At 47.2% G+C, this 17,737-nt stretch overlaps 1 protein-coding gene across 2 annotated transcripts in view; it reads left to right on the top strand.

Moving 5' to 3' along the window:
* Epc1 (enhancer of polycomb homolog 1) overlaps positions 1 to 16,587 on the top strand; it is an 82,683-nt gene extending 66,096 nt beyond the window's left edge. The window contains exons 6-14 of one of the 2 annotated variants that reach the window (XM_055629262.1): positions 963 to 1,122; positions 2,690 to 2,860; positions 2,938 to 3,027; positions 3,123 to 3,271; positions 4,069 to 4,421; positions 10,967 to 11,085; positions 11,929 to 12,070; positions 12,182 to 12,545; positions 15,269 to 16,587. In XM_055629262.1, coding sequence (XP_055485237.1) covers positions 963 to 1,122; positions 2,690 to 2,860; positions 2,938 to 3,027; positions 3,123 to 3,271; positions 4,069 to 4,421; positions 10,967 to 11,085; positions 11,929 to 12,070; positions 12,182 to 12,545; positions 15,269 to 15,341 — 1,621 coding nt within the window. In that variant the 3' untranslated portion in view covers positions 15,342 to 16,587. Of the gene's footprint in view, positions 1 to 962; positions 1,123 to 2,689; positions 2,861 to 2,937; positions 3,028 to 3,122; positions 3,272 to 4,068; positions 4,422 to 10,966; positions 11,086 to 11,928; positions 12,071 to 12,181; positions 12,587 to 15,268 lie in introns of those variants that run through there. The other variant, XM_055629263.1, reaches the window with a different exon arrangement.
* The last annotated feature ends 1,150 nt before the right edge of the window (positions 16,588 to 17,737 follow it).

Raw genomic sequence — 17,737 nt, 5'->3', positions numbered from 1 at the left:
TGTGTTCCTCGTTTATTTGGGGTGTTTTGTGGGGCTGTGGGGGGTGTACTAGAGACGACACCAGAACCTCCCACACTCTAGGCAAGCATCTTACTGAGCTGCACCTCAGCAGCAGATGTGCGTGAATGTTTAACACTCAGCTGACATCTGGGTGAGGCACAGAGTAAAGGCTCAGGTCTCGGGGCCTGCTTCTCCGTTCCTACTTTCCCGCCTCACCCACCCACCCAAAAAAAAGTTATTTAAGTTTTTTGTGTTTCTTTCAGAAAAAAAAAATAGTCTATAGCACAGACAGTCCTAATGGCAAGATGTTCCTTGGCACTACTTGAGGCATTTCAGCCTTGGGGTTATTTCCTCCCCCCCCCCCCCCCCCCCCCCCCCCCCCCCCCCCCCCTCCCCCCCCCCCCCCCCCCCCCCCCGTCAGTCACTATGGGCCGAGATAAGGCTACAAGGCTTGGTCCGTCAGCTGCCTGTTAGTTGTTTAGTTGTGCCATCTGGCTGTGAGGTAGCACCAGAGGACCCATGGGTGGCTGATGCCTGTAGGAAGTGGCACAGACAGGAGGACCAAGAGTTCAAGGTGAGGACTTAAAGATGGCTCAGAGGGTGCTCTAGCAAAGGTCTGGGTTTGCTTCCCAGCACCGACATGACATCTCACAACCTCTGTAAGTCTAGTTCCAGGAGGTGCAGTGTCCTCTCTGGCCTCAAGGGCGAGGCACACACATGGTGACAGGCACACATGCAGGCAGACTGCCCATATGTGTTCAAGGTCGCCATTGAGTCCTTAGCACGCTGAAAGCCAGCCTAGGCTGCATGTCTGAGAAAAGAGGTGGCTCTTCATGCTGTTCTCCCCCACAACAGGCACCAGCTAACAGAGGAGTGTAGCTAACCCGCAGCTAACAGAGGAATGGCTGCAGTGCTAGAGCCCTGTCGCAGCACACAGCTTAGTGTTTCCTCTCTCGTCTCAGGTACAGCCTAGGTGACTACAGTGGGGAGGTCATGTCTGAGGTCATGGCGCAGAGGCAGCCCTCGAAGCCCACGTATGCCTTCCCCATCATGCCCACCACTAACAGCGGCCAGTTCAAGCACCAGGACACCATGGACGTGAAGGAGTTCAAGGTCAGTAAGGTGAGTAAAACTTTGTAACCGTGCCTGGGGTAAACAGGAAAGATCGTCACTTTACAAGCAAGGCGTGTGGACACTAAAGAAAGCAGCTTGTCGTGGTGTTTCATCCTGCTTCCTTACAAGGGAGGCTTTCCTTCTGTGTGGTGAAGGTGTTGCTAAGAGGGGCTACACCTTCTTGATGTTGATGGGATCAGTAGTGTGGCCAAGTTGGAGAGAACTTGGACTTCCTGGTGTAGAGTTCTGTGATACATCTGTGCATGGGTATGTCAGGTGACTAAGGAGCATGGTAATGGTGACATGGTGGAGTTTTAGAAGTGGTATATCTTCACCAGATAACCCACAATTCGTGATGAAGAGAAGGAGTACAGGAAATTAAAAGGGCAGTCAGTGTGCCTTTTGGAAAATGCACCTCAAGAGGGAAAGTATCTCATATCCACCTGACCTAATGTATCATTTAACTCACACTTGCTACTCTGTTTCAGTTCAGGAAGTTGGTTGCTCTGCTGTTGGTTTGGGTATCTCACCTGCTGTGTTGACTGTCACGTTTCTGCAGTGTTTTAATTTGGTGACACACTTTCAGACCCGAATGTGAAATTTAGCATATCCTCTGGAGTGGTGGTTTCTGCAGCCTAGACTCTCCCTGTCATTTAGAGAGCTGCCCGCCAGACCATCTCACACATGTTGACATAAGAGTGCAGGGTTTCAGTCAGGTGAAGAGAATCACTCTTTGATAATCACACATGGTGGCTGATGACCCGGCAGAGGCCAAGGCTAGCAGATTCTGAGCTTAGACAGCCTGGTTTACACAGTGAAACGCCACCACCCATCCACCCCTGCCAGAAAAAAGGTTAAAGGTCATGCTCCAAAATATTTCTTTATTCACACAATTTTTAGGCCTGCATATGCACAAAAATTTTAATGGGATTTTTTTCTGTTGTTTTAATATTGAAGTCTGTTGTCCACCAATGGTGAAGTACATGGCCTTACCGATCACTTCAGAAATCTTACCTTGATTTTTGTATTTCAGGATTTAGCTCTGATTCTAATTATACAACATGCTTTTCATTCTGTATGTTCCAGTAACACAAGGCATGCACTTGATCTGGTTTACCTTAAATTCCTCCAAGTTAAGACAAATCAATGGAATAGTCTTGTCATCTTAAACATTTTTCATTTAAATTGTTTTGTTGTCCACTGGAGAGAAACGTGAGTGGTGAAGAGCTCTCACTGTTCTTGCAGAGGACCTGGGTTGAGTTGCCAGCACCTACATCTGATGGCTTGCCACTACCTGGACTTGCAGTTGCAGGGATCTGGCTTTTGAAGGCACCTACACATTCACACACACACAAATGTTTTGTTTTGAATAGAGCAAATGTAGCTTATTAGGGAAAACTGAGAATGCTGAGAATGACCCTCTGAGGGTGGGAGGAGTGCCAGGGAGGAAAACCGGAACTTTTTAATAGTTGGCGCCCTCAGTTCCCCCATTAGTAATGAACTAAAGTTACTAATGGAAGCTGTAAGTGGGTGAACGAGGCTTCCAGTATGTAACTCATTTGTGTCTGCGTTACAGCAGGATAAGGCCGACCTCATTCGGCCGAAGCGCAAGTATGAAAAGAAGCCCAAAGTCTTACCACCATCTGCGGCTCCCCAGCAGCCGGGCCCCGCTGCACTGCCAGTCTTCAGTGCTAAAGACCTAAACCAGTACGACTTCCCCAGCTCCGATGAAGAGCCCCTGTCCCAGGTAAGCAGAGCCCAGCTCTGCACACGCAGGGGCAGTGTGCGAGCCCACGCAGCTGACCTCTCGTTGCTTTCTTCAAGGTTTTGTCTGGCTCTTCGGAAGCTGAGGAAGAGAATGATCCTGATGGCCCTTTCGCTTTCCGTAGGAAAGCGGGCTGTCAGTACTATGCTGTAAGTGCTAGACTTTCTTTGTAAGCAACAAGCAACAGACTGACTGACAAAAACAATAATTTGGATTTTTTGTTGTTGTTGTTTTTTATTTTTAGCCTCATTTAGACCAAACTGGCAACTGGCCCTGGACTAGCGCTAAAGATGGAGGACTGGGAGATGTGCGCTACAGATACTGCTTAACAACTCTCACAGTGCCCCAGAGGTGTCTTGGATTTGCACGGAGACGGGTTGGGCGTGGTGGAAGGTAACTGGCCTCCGCTCCCCTTGCACCGGCATGCTCTTAGACAGTGGAGTCAGCCAGAGTGGACAGGCTCGCGGCTCAGCTGTGCTCACATGTCTCCACATGCTCCCCCTGCAGCCTCCCCCGGCTCACCCACTGCGTAGCTCCGATGATCCCCATGTGGGTTCTTGTCTCCCCAAGCTTCTTAGCGCCTCAGCTGAGTTATCACAGGGTAGACTCCTAAGAAAGGACACGTGTAAATTGTGTTTACACATTCAGGATTGGTTCAGGAAGCTACAAAAAAAGTCACTGAATTTTGGGAAAACCTCACATCAACTTCCGCAAAGACTGCTTAACTTTTCTGCTCATGGCCTCTGTCAGGCTCAGTTCTTGGGTCTGACGTAGAATACCGTCATGCATGGAGAGAAGGAACTGCAGAGCCCAGAATATGTTTTGGTTGAAAGACCGTTTGAAAGAAAGAACTTTTATCCAGCTTTGAGATTTGAGGCTAAAAGAACCGGAGCCAACCAGCAAGGTAGCTCAGTGGGAAGAGGCATTTGCCACCAAGGTGACAGCCCGAGTTCTGCCCCCAGGAATCACGTGGTGGAAGCAGAGAACCGACTCTAGAGAATTGCCCTCTGACCTCTGCATGCATGCTGTGCAGTGCGCCCTGTGGCGTGCACACACGGTGTAAAAGCCCAAGTGCTGCAGCGGTGAACTTCCGAGCGTTTAAATACCCAGCATAGTGTCCTCGGCTGTAGGGCGTTCGGGGAAGAAGGGGAATCGTGTGGTGTAACGTCTGGTGTCTGCTCCTTGTGCAGGGTCCTGCTGGACAGAGCGCACTCGGAGCACGACAGCGTCCTTCACCGCCTAGACTTGGACATGCTTTCCTCACCACAGCCTTCTCCAGTCAGTCAGTTTGCCAATACCTCAGAAACCAGTACCTCGGACAGATGCTGCTCTAAAGACCTCAGTCAGATTCTAGTGGACATCAAATCATGTAGATGGCGCCACTTTAGGCCTCGGACACCACCCCTACATGACAGTGACAGTGATGAACTCTCCAGTAGAAGGTCCCATAGGAATATAAGTCGGGCAGGAGCAGCACAGCCGGGGACCCACACGTGCAGTACCTCCACGCAGAGTAAAAGTAGCAGTGGCTCCACACACTGTGGTACGTACCGGGGCGTGGGGGCTCCATCCTGCTGGGGGTTACACCCACAGCTAGATGCCGGACTCTGCTCAGCAGTGTTTGTGCTGTGTGAGTTTGTGTCTGTAGCTTTCTTTAACCACAGCCGACAAGAGGCAGCGTGTTACCATGTATGTGCTGCTTGCTACCTTGAGGTAGCCCAGGAACACAAGGCTCACCAGTTCAATTTTCAAGTCATAAGAAAAGGGAACCTGAGTTGTTAGTGCTATGTACTTGAACACCTGATCTGGTCTACTTACACTTAGAGGCCAGTAGTCAGTAGTTACACACAAATGACACAGCATTCAGAATAAATACGAGAGAAGCTGAATTTTAATATTTTGGAAACGTTTTAAGATAATACCAACTTTGTTGTGTGATGTGACTAAAATGTGGAAAATAATACAATACCCTTTGACTTTGTTTTTTTAAATCATTCAAGTCCACATTCTCTGAGTTGTATAAATTATAAAGTTCACTGTCAAGGTGGCTCAGTGGGTAAAAATGCTCAGTACCAACCCTGACAGTCTGAGTTCAGATGCCAAGACCTCACGGTAGACAGGGAGAAGCCGACCCATTCAGGTTGTCTTCTGGTCCACGCCTGTGCTGTGCAATGAGTGAATAAAGGCGTTTGGGGGCTTTGGGGAGGTTGTTTTGAGACAGGGTCTCACTGTCTAGTTCTGGCTATCTTGAAATGACTTCTTAGGGCAGGCTGGCTTCAGCCTCACAGAGATCTGCCTGGCTCTGCCTCCTGAGTGTTGACATTAAAGCCACCATGCCTGGCTTTAATGTTTTTAAATTATGTTCTTAAAGCGCTTTAAGGGTGGTTTTACTACAGATTTGTAAAAAAAGGATTACTTCCCTAATTACCTATTTAGGTTACAAAGTGTTACCTAAGGGTAATTTTAAGCGTGAGAATTTGCTGTCATCTTCAGAGGTCTTCAGAAAATCCACATAAACCAATTACTTGTTAGTTCTAAAAAAAGAAAAAAGGTGATTCTGTGAATGACCAAACTTGAGAATCAACTGGAAAATGTGTAGTTTCTGGAACTTAACTGATTATAATCCCACTACCTTCAGTGACTTTTTCTATCTTTCCGGTCTTTAACATCAGGCTGCAGAGCCGATGGGTTGGCAGCTTAAATGAGCATGAGGGTGGGGATTTAAGAGTGTGAAATTGTAATAGGTTCCCAAAAATGTCTCTAAGAGGCATAAAGTTGTTGACACTTTATGGAGAAAATGGTCATGTCCTCTCACCCACATCGACTCACTCCCAGAGTGGAGACACTGATGTGCACAGCAGGCCTCCGTCCAGATCCTGGTGCAGCCTGTTAATGTCACGCACTGTGCCGGCCGGCATGGCTTACGTGTGGGTCAGTTGCAAACTCATGGTTTGTTTCCCAGATGTCATTAAAAGGTGAACATTAGCAAAAGTTAGCTGATAAAACCTTTGATAATTGAGTAACCTTTCTGCTTGATCTTTTTTTTTTTTACAATGGGACTTTTTAAGTGCTGTATTTGTTTTTGTGTATGCTCAGAGAGTGAATGTCCGCACGCCACCATAGGCCACACTTTGCGTTCAAGTTTGTGGATGTTGACAAGATCTCTGTGGCTCTGTAAATGATGTCACTTGTGTGTTTAACATAAGAGAGTTCAGCTAACAGCCCCGAAGACAGAAAAGAAAATATATACCTACTGACACGTTACATGGAAGGGTCTTGTGAGTATCTAGCCAAAAGTGTCTGCAGCTAGATTTCAGCTGTGCTGGCTCAGCCCTCCATCACCGAGGAGTCAGCCAGCGCTCGCTGCTGCATGGGCCATACACATGGCTTCAGATTTAATGCTTTCTGGTGTTCAACTGACTCAGACAATGCCTCAATACCTAAAGCCATGCACCGCGCCCACCATGCTCCTTTTCCGAGTAGTTATCAGTGAGTTCCTTACATGTTTTTAACAGAAAATTCCAAGTGAGGGTTCTGGGAGTCTACTCACCTTTTTTTTTTTTTTTTTTTTTTTTTTTTTTTTTTTTTTTTTAAGAATGCCCAGTTGTACAGCTGCTGTCACGGCCCGGGCTCCTTCTGCTTGCTTCCCAGTCTGTGCAACCACAGAGGGTGTCCTGAGTAGAGTGTTGGGTAGCCTCTGAGGAGGTGTCTGTGGATTCTCTATCCCCTTTGTTCTGTGTGACAGAAGGGGGAGCTTAGGAGCAGGCTTTAACATTTCTAGGGCTCAGCCAGCCTACGCGGGGAGACATCGGTTCTTTTTAATGATCCTTAGTTAATTCATGAATTGAACTGTTGCCAAATAGTTTTCTATGCTTTTATTAATCTATACTAGCTCATTTACAGTGATTGCTCAGTAGTTAGGCATCTATTTTTTGCATCTGGCTATCCAAGGTACCATAATTAGGTGAGACTCTATTCCAGGGCCTATCAAAGTAGCTCAGTAGGGAAAGGCTACTTACTGCCAAGCTTGCCATCTTGATTCTATCCCCAGAAGCCACATGACAGAGAGCATCCACTCCCACAAGTTGTTCTTTGTCTTCCTGGTACACACATGCACACTCTCTATATCTCTCTCAGAGAGAAAGCAAGAGAGACACGAGCATACACACACCGAGGTAGGAAAAGGGGATGTGTATGAGTGAGTAGATGATACAGAAAGACTAAACTGCAACAGTGATGAGCCGAGTACTTAAGAGCATAACTTCCACTGAAGTTGAAATCGGCATCATTGTAAGTCGTTTTTCTAAAATCACACCATCGGTAACAATCTGCTTTATTTTTGTGATGGAACTTGTATGGATCGAATTAGAATGTTTTCTAATCCAGAATCTTCTGGAAGGTAGGCTTTCCCCGCGACACCTGTGTGAGGTGCACCGTGAGCTCTATAGCTGTATGTAGGTGTTGCAAGGGCCGTCATGGCCAGAAGAGCCCTGGGCTAGCAAAAAGGCCACACTGAAGTCACAGCCAGGGGCACCCCAGATCTGACACGGCTCGCCCTCGTTTGAATTGCAACACACCTTGGTTTTTAAGTTGAGCTTTTTAGGTGGCTGAGAAGGGCTTAGGGACACCTTTCATTTCATCTCCTTGGTGCAAGGATCCTACTTCAGTAACTAGACCATTTCAACTTTCATTTCCTTCTTCCCTTCCTTCCTTCCTTCTCTCCTCTCTCTCTCTCTCTCTTTCTCTCTCTCTCTCTCCGTTTTGTGGGGCTGAGGATTGGCTCTGCATACTAGGAGAGTACTCTACCACTGAGCCATATCCCCAGCTTTTAGTTTTAATTGCCTTTTTGGTTCAGCCTGATAGAATTAGAAACTTCTGATTTGAGGGTATATTTTAAAACAAATTTGTGGCTTTTGTTTTTAGTGACATGTAAAATGCCTTTAAGTAATCCAGACTGTATTTTGAAATGGTTATTTCTTGCTGATAGCTGTGTCCCTTCCCACCCGTCCCCTTTGAGTACCTCAGTTAGTTTGCTGCGGTACAGGGCTATGCCTGTTTGAGGTCCTGGGACACAGTGTTTTGCCAAGCTTAAAGTTGGCGAAGTAGATAGAGACTACTGAACACAGGGTGGTTTCTGACATCTGCCTTAGTATTTCTGAAAAGAGGAGATAGAACAGATCAAGTTATTCTACGTTGAAGGCACTTGCTTGAAAGTTGATCCATACATGGCCAGAGCAGCCTCCTCCCGTTCAGACTTGTTTTCTCATTGGAATGTGCTGTGTTGTCTCTACACCATCCGCTGTCCTCCAAAGATAGGCCCACTTCCTTGTCCAAGCTCCCACAGGAGCCTTCGTGGCTTTTGTATCTTTAGAATATCAAATCCAGAGCTGTTCTCTTTTGTTTTCTTTTCTTTTGTGTTTGGAGTTTGACGTGTCACTGATTGGTGGCATTGGCTTTCCTTGCACTGGGCATCTCCAGGACCTCAGCCTTCCTCCCCGTGTGAGGTCACAGGAGGAAGGTGGGTGCCAAGGGCCTCACCTGACCACAGGGCAGCTCTTCCTCTACATTTGTTTGCTTGGTTTTGCCCACCATTTGTGAATTAAATCTGACTGCTACACTTTATCTGAAGTAGATGTGTAGCTGGAAACTTTCCACCAGGATGCCCAGTTCCGTCCTAGAGTTTCAGGAAGTATGGTCTCATGGAAGACTTGGTTAGACCTTAGAGTTACACTGGATCAGTGACCTTGAATGCTTCTGCAATCTCCGAGAAAAATAAGAATATAAAATCAGTTCACATTTTAATTATCCACATTTACTACTTATCTTCATATAAAGTCCCATTTTCTGATTTGGAATTTTACTTCTGAGAAGGGGCCGAGAGGACCTCGGCAGCCACCTCATTTAATCCTTGTCACATTTAACTGAAGATGTTGCACCACAGAAGGTGGCCTGCTCTTTGAAGACATGGTTTATGTTGGGCTCTTATCACTCCACTGCCAGCCTCTCTGTTGCTCTGTTAATCACAGATCATTTACCAGAAACATCCAGACCAGATGTTACAGCTAGACAGACCAGCACCATCTATGAGCTCCAGCGCCAGCCAAGTGGCCGGCTGCACTTAAGCCTGCACCTTTATCTCCACGCGCACTGGCCGGAGACAAACATAAAAAGGGAGGCCGCCACACCGAAGCAACTCGAGTGAAGGAGTTGATTTAACTAGGGCAAAAGTATTTAAAAGCTATTCCCAGTTAATCACCACTAAGTGTTTAACTAAAACATAAATGCCCTCAAAGATACACCAAAGAATTTGTTCAGGGAAAGGCATTGCTGTTTCTGTTTGCTTTCACTCGTAGAGGAGGGCTTGAGTGAGTGCTGAATTATTGTTTTTCTGAGTATGTAATGGCCTGACCCATCTAGAAATACTCCTTTTTCTTTTCTTTGTTTCTTTCTTTTTTAAAAATTACTGAATATTCTCTACTGAAAAACTAAAGGCTGAGGCAGCAATTTACTTCTAGGATATTAAAGAATAACTTTCAAACACATTGGTTTAAAAAAAATCTGATACATTAAGTACCTTAAGGTTTGTAAACAGTTGTTTTTATGGAAATGATTGTTATGTTAACTGTGACCCTTCATACCAGGTAGCATTCATTTCTGTAGGTTTTTCATGGTTTTGACCCAACTCGGTTCAGTTACATGTGAGTGAGTGAGTGTGTTCCTGGCAGGAAGTTACTTCTGTCGGTGTTTAGGGAACATCCCCAGAGTGGGGAAATGCACCATGATGCCAATAACGTGGAGCTGTAACACAAAACAAGGGGCTCGAGAGGAGAAGCACTCCTTGCCCATGTGTCTCAGGACCCCAGGGACGTGTGTAGATGCCTAACAGGGCTTCCTTAAGTATGGTCTGGGGCTTCCGCGTCCAAGAAGTGTTGCCTGTCATGCCTCGTGGTACCAGGCAGGAATGGGATCCTGGAGGTATTGGGGATCCCTCCTAATTACAGGTGAAAATCAGAAAACGTGATGGGGTGGTGATAGTTCAACTAAAAAAGCCCCTCATGACAGATGGGTGGGCGTTTTGAAAACGGCAGGCTTGAGCTGAAGGGACTCTGGGTAAGCAGTCGGTGCCCTGGTTGGTACCTGGGGCTATGTGCTGAGCTTTGTTTTTATAACTTACGGTAACTCCTACTGAGACAGAAAAGGTTTCTTTAAGAAGCCTTTTCAGTCAGGTGTTTGTGGTGTCCTTGCTTTTCTTTTTTCTCCCCACTTCCCTTTTTTTTTTTTTTTTTTTTTTTTTTTTTAAACTGACAGAAAAGAATTAAGAAACAGGTTTCCTTTTTAAAGCTGCACACGCTTTTGGGGGTAATAAATGAACATTGTTTTGTTTGTCTTTTTTAGAACTGAGCTCTCCATAGACACACATAAGTAGCATAGCACAGTGTCTTTCCTCAGACATGACTGTGTACAGTAATCAGCATTACTCCGTTCTTATTGACTGGATTTTGTCCAGGTGGGTTAATTGGGCGGGGAAAACTCATTAACCGTAACCTTGGAGCTTCTTTTCTTCCTGTTAAACTTGAAGGATGCGTTCTCGTGTCTAAGTTATAAACTATCAGATTTACCTTTGTGTAGAGGAAAGTTTGTAATAGCTAAAATAAGAAGCTGTGTAGAGATTAGTGTTTGTGCACGGTGCTGTGGGAAGGCCCAGGCCTTGGCGTGGATGTGGGAAGAATAAAGTGGAATGCTGGTAACGGGTTTCCCTCCTGCTCCGAGCAAAGGTCATCTGCAAGCTGCGGCCTGAGAGGCCTCAGGCACTCTCTGTGCTGTCCAGCAGTGCCACCGCTTTAGAAGTCAGTCTCCTGTGTTTAATTCAGGGTGCTCCGTTTTCCTTTTTCTTAAGTTGAAGCCACTTCTGTTAAATATAGGGGAGATGCTGGAGTTGACCTCTGGAGGTGGCCTCTAGCAAAGTCATGTCTACCCAGATGCTTTGATTTTGCACAAAAACATCTTTTTCTTGGCTGGACTGTTGTGTTGTGGTGCCTGGTGTCCATGCACCATTGTCAACCACCCACCCCCTTGTTTTATGTCCAGCGTTTACAGCCGAGCAATACCAGCAGCACCAGCAGCAACTGGCCCTCATGCAGCAGCAACAGCTTGCGCAAACGCAGCAGCAGCAAGCAGATAGCAACTCCTGCAGCACCGCGCCACAGGTGAGGCTTGGGTGTCTCCTGCTCACCCTGCTGTCTCCCGCCGGAGCTCACCTGCCAGGGTTGTCACAACCTTGCATCTGTACAGTGGCTTCGGCCTGACTGTACAGGTTTAGAAAGACCGTTCCAGTGAGTGTGGGCACCGTGCCCTGCTGCCCAGTGCACAAGTAACTCAGACACAGTTCCCTTGGCTGTCGAGTTGCTGCACCCTGACGGCGCTCTGACGCCCTGTCCCCAGCCTGCAGCCCCGTGCGGCTGACACTCGGTCCAGAATTAAACCAAAGCAAGACCCCTTTTAAAACGGGGAAATAATTGCTGTATACTTAGATATGGGACTAAAGGGCTGAGAACTTTTGTTTTTGAAGATTCAAGAGGCCTTTTAACTTTTGAATTAAATTATGACACCATGTCTTCCTTCCTCTTTTATTGAGGGATGATTGTCTTACTATATGCCCTGGAGTGGGTGGTGGCTGGGTTGAGCAGTGAGGGTGACTAACGGAGAGACAGTAGGTAGGTACAGGTTAAATGAATGTGTCCAGCACAGAACAGCCCAAGAAATGTATTTCTAACCTTTCAATTGGGACTTTTTGCTGTTGTTGCATTCTGTGCTGACAGGCGTATTCTGATAATTGCTTTGTAAATATTCTGTATTACCATAGTAAGATCAAAATGTAAAAACCTTTAAGTTTTACCTTCAGATTTTGGGCTCTGAGATAGACTAAGATTCTAGTGGTTTGCATTTCAAACTATTGAACCTGTTTTTGGCATACCTGGACTAATACTGGTCCAAAGCCATTACACTGATGGCTTTTTTTTTTTTTTTTTTTTTTTTTCCTTTTCTTTCAGGGTTTTGTTTCTAAAACTTTGGATTCTGCTAGTGCGCAGTTTGCTGCTTCTGCTTTGATGACGTCAGAGCAGCTGATGGGATTCAAGATGAAGGAGGACGTGGTGCTTGGGATTGGGGTGAACGGTGTCCTTCCAGCCTCAGGTGAGAAAAAGGACGTCTGCGTGGCCCGGTTATTTTCCGTGCCTGTGTGTTTGTGCACACTGTGACCTGGCCACGGCATGCAGTGTTTATGTGCTCTCCTTCTCTCCCCAGGAGTATACAAGGGCTTACACCTCAGTAGCACGACGCCGACAGCGCTTGTACATACGAGTGCATCGACAGCAGGCTCGCCTCTGTTACAGCCTTCCAATATCACACAGACTGCAGGTTCCCACAGCGCGCTGAGTCATCAAGTCACTGCTGCCAGTTCCGCAACTACTCAGGTTCTGTTTGGGAACAGCATTCGACTAACTGTACCCTCATCGGTCCCCACTGTAAACTCTATCGCCCCAATAAATGCACGACATATACCTAGGACTTTAAGTGCTGTTCCGTCATCTGCCTTAAAGCTGGCTGCCGCAGCAAACTGTCAAGTCTCCAAGGTCCCCTCTTCATCCTCGGTAGACTCAGTTCCAAGGTGAGTAGTCACGGAGTAGTTACGCTGACCTTAAAGTGTTTGAAATGGAAAGCGCCTGCCTTGGGCCTTCTGGGGTGGCCCAAGTTTGTCTCCTTTTCCTTGTACATTTGAAAATACATGGCTAAGAACCATTGTCTAGTCAAGAGGGAAGAAGTGGATATTGGAAGTCCTGTGAGTTGAATTCAGTCTTGACTGAGCCCCCACTCACTGAGCTTGTCATTGTTGCTTCTCTCTCCATGAAGCAGTAACTTCGAATGTTCTTGCTCCTCTCCAGCTTTGGGTGGAAGGAGTTCTCTTTTGCATGAGTTCGTCTGTGGCTTACTGTGGGAGTAGAGTAGTAAGCCTTCCCTCACTTATCTGCTAGCTACTCTTAATAGTGGAAATGATGGGCTGGAGAGATGGCTCAGAGCACTGGCTTCTCTTCCAGAGGTCCTGAGTTCAATTCCCAGCAACCACATGGTGGCTCACAGCCATCTAATGAGATCTTCTGGCGTGCAGCTGTGCAGGCAGATAGAACATTGTATGCATACATATATACGTACATGCGTGCATACATACGTACATACATACATACAAAGTCTTTACGGGCTGGAGAGCTGGTTGTTCTTCCAGGGGTCCTGAGTCCATTTCCCAGCAACAATGTGGTGGCTCACAGCCATCTATAGTGAGATCCAGTGCCCTCTTCTGGCCTGCAGGTATACATGCAGGCAGAATACTGTATAAATTATAGGTAGGTAGATAGATAATAGAAATGAATTTTCGTAGATAGTTTAGCTTTTTTTTTTTTTTTTTTTTTGGTTGTAGCTCTATTTTAACTCTATTAACTGTTAATTTTACTCTGTTAACTATAATTAAAAATCCTACTACGTAAAGTACTAGGAAAAGGGGAACAAAGACCTGCATTATTCAGATTAGCAAGAAATAAGCTAAAAACTACGAGCACAAATGTTCAGACAGTACAGGTACTAGCTGAAAGACGTTCAGGACAGATCACAGCAGTGTATGTCGTCCAGTTCATTGTATGGACAGTCACTGTCATTTCAAAACAGAGAACTCTTTTCACACCAAGGGAATTCTGAGTGTGTTTTATATGATCCCACCTGGAGTAACGTTTGCTTGGATGAAGGAAGGGGGCATCAGAAGTTGGAGTGGGCAAGGCAGAACTATAAGTTGTTGAGGTAGTGTTTGTGGTTAACTGCTAACACGGTTTTCCGAGGGGCTTAGCAGCTCCGTAGAAACAGGGCAGGCCTCACCCGCAGCTTGTTAAGCCAGCTGTGCACATCTTCAGTGCATAGCTGAATGCTTGGGGAAGAGTGCTTTTGTAGCCTAGACTTTGCACGCCACAGGCCCCTGTCTGCATTCATCAGCTGGGAACCAGCAGTGCTGTTGGTCTGCTCATGGTTGATCAGTGGGCTGTAGTTCCCTCCTCCCCCATCACCAGTCATGGCTTTCACTGCTGTAGAATTGTACAGACGAGGGGACATTTGCAGTCTATGGGCTTCTTGTGTCCCTATCTCCTAAAAGCAGGCCTCTAGAACCCGCTGTTCTGATTGCCAGTCCTGCATCTGACTCACTTGGTGATTTCAGTAGGACCCAGATTTAAAGTCCTGACATGAATTTTAGTTTCTGTGTTAAATTTCTAAGGACAGCTTTGGGATTGGGGGGGGGGGCTTGCCATCCAGCCTGACATCCTGAGTCCCATCCATTGTTCTCCCCATGGTGGAGAGCCACATCCTCTGACAGACACACATGATTGCGTAATGGTGTGGAAGGAGTCGGGCCGAGGAAGGTGATGCCGTGCTTGCCAGGACAAGCCCAAGCAGCCTCGCTCAGATGCCCAGAACCCACATTCTTTATGAAGCTACTGGAGCCTGCGGCGGTGGCGCACACTCTAAGCCCAGCACTCGGGAGGCAGAGGCAGGTGGAGCTCTGAGTTTGAGGCCAGCCTGGTCTACAGAGTGAGTTCCAGGACAGCCAGGGCTCCACAGAGAAACCCTGTCTTGAAAACAGACAAAAAAGAAGCAGCAGCAGCTACATATAGTGTGAGTGCTTGTGAGCCCTCCATTGTCAGGGGAGCGGGGCACGTAGATCCCTAAAGTTCCCTGCCAGCCTAGCTGACGCTGATCTTCAGGTTTAGTGAGAATCCATATCTCAAAATAATGTGACGGATGACAGGAAAGGTGCCATCATGTCCTCGGGCCTCCGTGAGCTCGCGCACACACCGAAACAGGATAAGGAAGGCTCTGGGCCACCAAATGGCTTGGTGAGCAGAGAGCCTGCCACCAAGCCTGACAAGCTAAGTTTGATCCCCAGAACCTACGTGACGGAAGAACCGACTCCCCAGAAGTCAGGAGATGCTGTGAGATACTCTCGTGAGCATACGTGTGTGTGTGCATGTACACACTAAGTAAATAAATGCAGGAAGTTGGGTATGGACGGCAGCTGTGCTGTTCAGAGCTTGAGAAGCTTTGGTGTTTAGTGTGTGGGTCTCTGGGTCACTTGAGTTCTTGTCCATGATTTTGACACTACAGTTGGCACGGACTTGACTTTTGACACCGATTCACCTGGTTTCTGCTTGGCTGTTTTCCATGGTTGCAGAAGTTCATGCTCCTCTTTATTCCATTGCCCCATACAGCAGGTTTCTTCCCGTCGCTAACGAGAGCTAAGGCATGTCGGGAAGGATGGTCTGTATTGGTTAAGTAACTGAGCCTGTATCCCTACAGGGAAAATCATGACTCAGAAAAGCCAGCATTGAACAACATCGCAGACAACACAGTAGCAATGGAGGTGACGTAGCTCCGGGAGCCGACTGCGGCCTGGGGACACGGTCAGGTGCTATGCAGCAGAGGCGTTGGAACGCAGGGAGGAAGGAATCACACGTGCGTTTCCATGGCAGCTGTGGGGACTCGGCAGCACTGCGCATCTTTCATGCTTCAACTTCTCTTTCTTATTGTTAATAGGAAAAATCAACATCTGTAAATTAAGACTACCGCAATTATCTGTATAGTACTGCATATTTGTAATACCCTTGTATATATGTTACTTGAATACAGAACTGTTCATTTGTGATGCTTTGCACTTGGGCGGGGGGAGGGGGGAACTGCAACAGAGTGTGAGCTGTGAGGTTGTGTAGCTGGTGTCATCACATCATGTGCATGGTGCGGAACCTGCTGTCTATTTATTGTGCCGTGTTTACAGGTTTGTACACTGTACCCCCATGGTTCCTGTGCTGTAGTAAATGTGTTAGGTAGCTGTGGACTCCTTGGTATTTTGTAAATGGTATAACATAACTTGGTTCCCTCTGGGTCCTTGAGTTTTCTGTGTATCATGTGAAAAAAAAAAAAATGGTGACATACATACAGAATTTTACAAAAAAAAAAAAAAAAAGGCATCAGTTTTTTAAAACGGGGAATGTACTGTTCAATGCGGCTCTTCCTGGTCTACTAGCATCAGGACGCGCAACAAGCTAAAAATGAAGTCTCTTGAACCCTCCCGTCCCCGCCCGCCTGCAAGCCTGGGCGGCCCTGGTACTTAAAGCACTAATGTCATGTTGCTGCCCTGCAAACAGCCCCATTTCCTTCCACACCAAAAAGTGTTAAATCAAGTATGCAAACGGAGTCCTTACAACTGGAGTTTATGTTGTCTTGCCCTTTTTTTAGCACAAGAGATGTACTTTTTTATTGTGGAATCGTTTAAAGACTTCATTCTTTACTTGTTCTTACAGAAAGGATATGGGGGAAGAATGCGGTAATTGCTGTCCGTGTATCGTCATTCCAGTTTGTAAAACAGCCAGCCAGCTTTTTCCTTTTAAGATTCTCCAGAAGGCTGCGAGGCCAGAACCACAAATATCGGGTGCCTTCCTTTGGAAATATTTGACCTCTCTTCTGTGAAGAGAATGGTACTTAGCAGACTACTACAGTGCTTTGCCAGTACCGAGTCTGAGTGCCCAGTCCAATGGCATACGCTATCCTTAAGGTTTTTAATCCCGCCTGGAAACATTGTGATAGAATCTCACAAAATAAACCCAGGGCATTACATGTTGACAAACTAACGTGCAGTGGTCTTTGCCTTTTATTTTCAACCCTACAACTTTGTGTGACTTTCTGTAGTTGAAGGAGGGGTCCTTGCTTAGACACGGGGAAGGGAGTATCGAGTTCATGTTCTCAGTGATTATTTTGACATGATTGTGCCTACAGCAGCGGAAGAAATTCCTGCCCTTGATTTCTAATTTCATGGAGGTGGGAGAATAAATAAGATCTAAAATGTGGTGTGCTTAACGGGAAGCAAAGGAAAGAAAAAGGCTGGGCCAGGGCATTGCTGAAGCCCTGTATGCCGCCCGCAGAGGATGCTGGTGACGGAGCAGAGAGCCTGTGTGGAAGAGCCCTGCCCTGCCTTGTTTTCCAGGCTGGACTTGAGGGGAGCTCCTGCTGGTGCTGACCACAGCCATCCAAGGGGCATTGGGAAGTGGCTGGGTCTGTTTGTTTCCAGAGGGACCTGTTAAAAGTGGGCTGTGATCCCGGCAGAAGCAGGTAGATCTCTTGAGTTCAAGGACAGCCTGGTGTACAGTGAGTCCTAGGACAGCCAGGGCTGTGTCTCAAAAAAAAAAAAAAAAAAGCTATACATGAGAAGAAAGGGTTAAAAGTGACCTGAGGGCAGGAAGGACCAGGTGGTGACATGGCCCTTTGGGGGGGGGGGGGATGGAGAGACCAGAGCTCCTGGCTCACTAGCTGGCGACCAGAGACCATGAAGATAGGGTGGGCCTTTCCGAGGAACACCATCGAGGGCCCTCTGGCCTCCTCACAGACTCGGTTCAAGATGTCTACCTGAGCAGGTGAGCTCGGGGACAGCGCTGTGGGTGGAGGAGGGTCCCAGGAATTGGGCTGTTGCACATCCGAGTCAGGGTGGAATCTTGGCAGACTGGTGGGAGTTGGAGGGCTGTGCCGGGGTCACACACTGAGTCTTCGTGGTTAAAGGTGGAGGGTGACAGCAAGACGTGAGGGTGTAAGGGAGCCGGGGTGGCAAGCTGGCTTTGAGTCCATTTCACCTCCAAGAGAAGCCCCTGCCTCAAAGGAGCAGAAGCTGGCGAGAACTGATTCCCAGCATTTGTATGGAGAGGGAAGGTCTGTCCAGCCTCTGTGGGGAGAGGGAAGGTCTGTCCACCAGCCTCTGTGGGGAGAGGGAAGGTCTGTCCA

The sequence above is a fragment of the Psammomys obesus genome, unplaced genomic scaffold (assembly GCF_907164565.1).
Source record: "Psammomys obesus unplaced genomic scaffold, mPsaObe1.curated_primary_1811, whole genome shotgun sequence".
NCBI lineage: Eukaryota > Metazoa > Chordata > Mammalia > Rodentia > Muridae > Psammomys > Psammomys obesus.
The sequence above is the reverse complement of the archived record's forward strand: the minus strand, read 5'-3'. Positions and strand labels throughout refer to the sequence as shown.